General features: G+C 40.7%; 1 protein-coding gene across 2 annotated transcripts in view; it reads right to left on the minus strand.

Annotated features, from left to right (window-relative positions):
* The window catches only part of srrm3 (serine/arginine repetitive matrix 3), a 167922-nt gene that overhangs the window by 52112 nt on the left and 109810 nt on the right, over positions 1–6000 (minus strand). For both annotated transcript variants that reach the window (XM_056457237.1, XM_056457235.1), the window contains exon 4: positions 272–373. In XM_056457237.1, the coding sequence (XP_056313212.1) occupies positions 272–373 (102 nt within the window). The remainder of the gene's footprint in view (positions 1–271; positions 374–6000) is intronic.

Consider the following 6000-nt stretch of genomic DNA (forward strand, 5'->3'; position numbering starts at 1 on the left):
ATGGACGAATCCTGTCAGTGCTGATCTGCATCAGCATTAATCACAGTAATAAAGTGTCACATGGAAACGTTACACGATACTGTCTCCACAGGAAACACACACACTTTATTCAATACACTTTGAAAAATAAGATGAGAGTGGATCGATGTGAGCTCACTTTCTGACATACATCATGTGTGTGTGTGTGTGTGTGTGTGTGTGTGTGTGTGTGTGTGTGTGTGTGTGTGTGTGTGTGTGTGTGTGTGTGTATGTGTGGGTTTGATAGACTCACGGTGGTCGTGGGTTAAATCCTTCTCGCGTGATCACTCCCTCCTTCTCCATCAGCATCTGGCGAAATGTCTCCACCTTCTGCCGGATGTCTTCTTCAGGATACCTGCAGAGCAATAGAGGACGCTCAGCTCAGCTCGGGTCAGTCTCCTCCATCAAACATCACTTGTGGAATCAATCAAGTCTGGAGTGATTTTCACAGGTCAACAAAATCACACACTGAAAAACCTGAAGACTCCTAGAAATCTAAGATATGAAATGGTTTGGCATGTTTATTTATTTGCATTTTTCAGCGCTGCCTGCAGGAGGCGCTGGAGCACAGACACTCTCTTTATATTCCCTCAGTGTCATGATGTAGAAGTCTGTGGGTGGTAAAGGTGAGTTGGCAGTCAGAACACTGAAACCACCATAATATCTGAATCCTTGCTGTGACAAGAAATAGATTTCAAATTCTGTTCCAAAACCAAGTGAGCTACAGCAACCTATATTTAGTGGACATACTGCATCAAAAGGAGTTTATGTTTCATATTCATACATTTTCCTTTGGCTTAGTCCCTTTATTAATCAGGGGTTGCCACAGCGGAATGAACCGCCAACTTATCCAGCAAATGTTTATACATGCAACTCAGTACTGGGAAACACCCATACACACTCATTCACCCATAAACTCATACACTGTGTCTAATTTAGTTTACTCAATTCCCCTATAGCGCATGTGTTTGGACTTGTACCGGAGTACCCGGAGGAAACCCAAGCCAACACGGGGAGAACATGCAAACTCATTCACTCATTTTCTTTTTGGCTTAGTCCCTTTATTAATCTGGGGCCACCACAGCGGAATGAACCGCCAACTTATCTAGCATACATTTACCAGCATATATTTAGGCAGCGGATGCCCTTCCAGCTGCAACCCAGTACTGGGAAACTTCCATACACACTCATTCACACACACACACTACGGACAATTTAGCTTGCCCAATTCACCTGTACCAGATGTGTTTGGACTTGTGGGGGAAACCGGAGCAACATGGGGAGAACATGCAAACACCACACAGAAATGACAACTGACTTAGCCGGGTCTTGAACCAGCAACCTACTTGCTGTGAGGCAACAGTTCTAACCACTGAGCCACCGTGTCGCCATATATATATATATATATAAGAAAAGATATTGTAAACTTCAGCACCAATAGTATGGTGGAATAGTTAAATATACTTGCAAACTTCCTTGTGCTAATTAAGGGATCATTCTGTTTTCAAGAGTTCACACTTAGCTGATAATCAATAAAGCATATTTGGCATGCTGTCCTGGGAGAGAGCACCTAAGCTTGTAATATCCTCGAGCCCGGGGCTCCCTCCTGTTAGAAGGGCGAGAGCGGAGTTCGAGCTCAGGTAGGTCTGGAGGACTCCCCTGCTTGTCGCCGCGTGAGAAGTGTAAACTAAGGTTGTCTTAGGTGATAATTTGGTTTAGTCGATTGGCTATGGTTTATGTTTTAGGACGGTGGGAGGAAACCGGGGAACCGGGGGGAAACCCACGCGAACACGGGGAGAACATGTAAACTCCACACAGAAACACCAACCAGCCCGATAGGAGGTTAGACCAGCGGTGTTCTTGCTGTGAGGCAACAGTGCTAGCCATTGGGCCACCATGTCGCCCTATCAGAAAAAGGGGGAGGAAGTAGGGGTGGAAGGGGGGGAAGCTTCAAGACGAAGATAACTGGAGTGAAAAGCTCTGGTTATTTATAATGCTTCCATAATCCTCTAATGGGTCAGATTATGGAGCTAATAAGGAGCCAGTTGTGTTGATCATAACGTGATCCTCTCGAAATTAGTTCATAAATAAACCACACAAAAAACTGTAATGTTCTGAAACAGTATCACTATTATTATTATTATAAATATATACTGTCATTTTGCTCAATTATCATCATTCTTGCTGAATAAACTTAGCTTCTTTCTTTCTTCTAATAAAAGTAATTCTTATAAATTAAAGTAATAGTAAAATAATATTTCACATTTTTACTGTATTCTTTATCAAATCTTGGATCTTAAAATGTAAATATTTTCTTTCTTTCTTTGCTTAAATTGTACTTATTCCAGACTTCAAATACTATAACAATTTGTACAAAAACATTAATGAAAATGCGGCATGGTGGCTCAGTGGTTAGCACTGTCGCCATACAGCAAGAAGGTTGCTGGTTCAAGTCCCGGCTGGGCCAGTTGTCATTTTTGTGTGGAGTTGCGTGTGCATGTTCTCCTCGTGTTGGCATGGGTTTCCTCCTGGTGCTCCGGTTTCCCCCACAGTCCAAACACATGCGCTATAGGGGAAGTGGGTGAACTAAATTGGCCGTAGTGTATGAGTGTAAATGAGTGTGTATGGGTGTTTCCCAGTGATGGGTTGCAGCTGGAAGGGCAACCACTGCGTAAAACATATGCTGGATAAGTTGGCGATTCATTCCTCTGTGGTGACCCCTGATGAATAAAGGGACTAAGCAGAAGGAAAATGAATGAAGGAATGAACATTAATATTATTCACGTTATTTTAATCCAGCAATAATTTGTTTACTGTATTCTTTATCAAATCTTAAACCTTAAGATTTAAGTATTTTCTTCTTTCTTTCTTTCTTTCTTCCTTTCTTTTTGTTTTTCTATCTTTCTTTTTCTTTCTTTCTTTCTTTTTGTTTTTCTATCTTTCTTTTTCTTTCTTTCTTTCTTTCTTTCTGCTGCGCATGTGCTGAGTGAGTGGGCGGAGCTCTGTGTGAGCGTTTGGTGTGTGTGTGCAGGTACGAGAGATTTACTTTTTCTATCCTTTTTCTCTTCTTTTTGAGGTTATTGGCTTCATTAGTTTGAGAAAGAGGATTAATTAAACTTATACCGGAGCATCGGCTCTCGGTTTTTGTGTCAGAATGGCTATGACGGGGAGTCGGAGCTTTGATTTTCTGACACGGCGTCATGGAATCAAAGTGGACTCCACTGTTAGTGTGGAAGAGTGTAGTTTGGCTATAGGTGAAGTTGTAGGCACTGAAAGCATCATGTCAGCATCTCGTATGAATAATGCGATTGTAGTATTTGTAAAGACGGTTGTTTTGGCGAATCAGTTGGTTGAAAGTGGAATTGTTATAGGTGGAATTTTCACTCCAGTGCTTCCCCTGTCTACTCCATCTAAAAGAGTAACTTTGTCCAACGTACCCCCTTTTATTTCGAACGAGGTGCTGACCGGAATGCTTTCACGCTACGGCAAACTTGTTTCCCCGATAAAAATGATTCCTATCGGGTGCAAGTCACCATTGTTAAAGCATGTTGTGTCTTTTCGGCGTTATGCCTATATGGTTTTGCAGGACAACTTGGATGAATTAGACGTGGCATTAAACTTTCGTCAGGACGAATTTAATTACGTAATATTTGTGACTACAAACAGTATGAAGTGTTTTGCTTGCGGAGAAATGGGTCACTTGATCCGCGCATGCCCCGGTCGAGTAAACCAGCAAGATCAAAATCGTTCACCTGCTGATGCGCGCGACTCTGAGATGCAGAATGACACGGCCGCAGTGGCTAGTGTTAGTAACGCGCCTAGCACAAGTCTTCCTCAGGAAAATGTACCACAGACAGTAGCTGAGGTGATCCCGATTGATAAAAATGATGAGAGGAGAAACGACGTAGTTGATGTGGAAGGAGACGGGCCGTTACAGGTGGATGAACAGCCAATACGGGCTGCGGGGGATGCATTGCGCAAGAGCAATAACCCGGTTGTAGCCGGAGAGCAAGCGTCTTTCAATAAAGAACAAGATCAGATTTTAGAAATGGATTTAGATGACAGTGCTTTTAAGACGCCTCAGAAGAGACGCTTAAAACAACAGAATACCGGTAAACAGGCCAAAAAGACGGATAATTGCGATCTGAGTCAATCCGAAACGGAGAGTGAGAGCGACTTTTCAGAGTGCAGTGTGTCATGCAGTTTGCCATTAAGCGGTTTTTCTAGCCGAGTTTACACTGTGGATGACATAAAGTCATTTCTTAAAGTGACAAAAAATGCCAGAAATGTTAAAATTGAGGAATATTTCCCAGATGTTATTCAATTCATGGAAAAAGCAAAGTTTTTTAGGAGTGAGGGAAGTTTCAATAAACAGGAGGTGTATCGGCTAGAAAAACTGCTTGGCAAACTTAATGCACAACCAAGGCTCAGTAATGACAGCACATAAATACGTTTTCCCCTTTTATCTTTTCTGTTTTCTTTGTTTGGGTTATTTTTGTTTTTGTCTTTCTTTCTTTTCTATGGAGGAGGTTTTTGTGGCTTCTCTTAATGTAAATGGGGCTAGAGATATTAGGAAAAGATATCAGATATATGAAGTAATTAAACAAAAGAGAATTGATGTCTTGTGTATTCAAGAAACGCATAGTGATGCTTTAAACAGTTCTGACTGGGGTAAGGAATTTGATGGGTTATCAGTTTTAAGTCATTTGAGTTCAACTAGCAGTGGGGTTGCTATTTTGTTCTCTAAGAGATTTGTTCCTGTTTCCTATCAGGTAGATGAAGTTATAAAAGGTAGACTTTTAAAAGTTGATGCCCAGTTTGAAAAATATTCTTTTATATTTATATGCGTGTATGTTCCAGTTAATGCTTTGGAAAGGATGGTGCTCCTTGATGCGTTGAGCAATGTTTTAAGTAATTGTGACACTGACAAAGTTTTGTTTTTAGGGGGGGATTTTAATTGTACTGAGAGCATTCTTGATAGGAATCATGTTGAACCACACATGTCTTCACAGAAGCGTTTAATTCAATTAATAAAAACCCATGAGATTGTTGATGTCTGGAGGAATTTTAATGGCAGTCAAAGACAGTATACCTGGGCTCATGCTTATGACAATTGCATTTCACTAGCAAGATTAGATAGATTTTATTGTTTTAAGCACCAGTTTAATCTTTTCAGAAGCTGTTCAATTTGCCCAGTGGGTTTCTCTGATCACAGTTTGTTACAGTGTGTTATATCACAAAGGTCTATTAAATCAAAAAGTGCGTATTGGCATTTTAACAGTAATTTATTGTCTGATAAGCATTTTAAGGAGATTTTTAAAGAGTTCTGGAAGAATTTTAGAAATACAAAAACTTCTTTTCAATGTTTGCAGCAGTGGTGGGAGGTTGCAAAGGTGCAAGTTAAACAGCTGTGTCAACAATATACTCTTAATGTCACAGGAGACATTCTCCGTTCAATGAAATCAATTGAGAAGGAGCTGGTAGAGCTTCAAATGCTTGTTGACAGCACATCAAATTTGGCTTATTTGGACTCCTTTAATAAAAAGAAAAATATTTTAGGTAAATTATTGGATACTGTTACACAAGGAGCGCTGGTCAGATCACGCTATCAGAGTATAGAGTTGATGGATGCACCTTCTAAATTCTTTTTTAATTTAGAGAAAAAAAATGGACAAAGAAGGCTTATACATGCTTTAAAATCAGAGGATGGATCTTTGTTATCAGACCCTTCTGATATTCGAAAAAGAGCAGTGAGTTTCTATGAGCATTTGTATAAAAGTGATCTTATGCATGAACAAACTACTAATGTCTTCCTTGAAAACTTGCCTCAGCTGTCCAAAGAGGCTAATGCTGAGATCAGCAGGGCCTTAACTCTGGAGGAGTTGGAGGAGGCTCTGCAAAGCATGGAATGTGGGAAAGCACCTGGACTTGATGGGTTGTCAGTTGACTTTTATAAGTCCTTTTGGCCGGAGGTGGGTCCGG

This window comes from Danio aesculapii, chromosome 5, assembly GCF_903798145.1.
Source record: "Danio aesculapii chromosome 5, fDanAes4.1, whole genome shotgun sequence".
NCBI classification, from domain to species: Eukaryota; Metazoa; Chordata; class Actinopteri; order Cypriniformes; family Danionidae; genus Danio; species Danio aesculapii.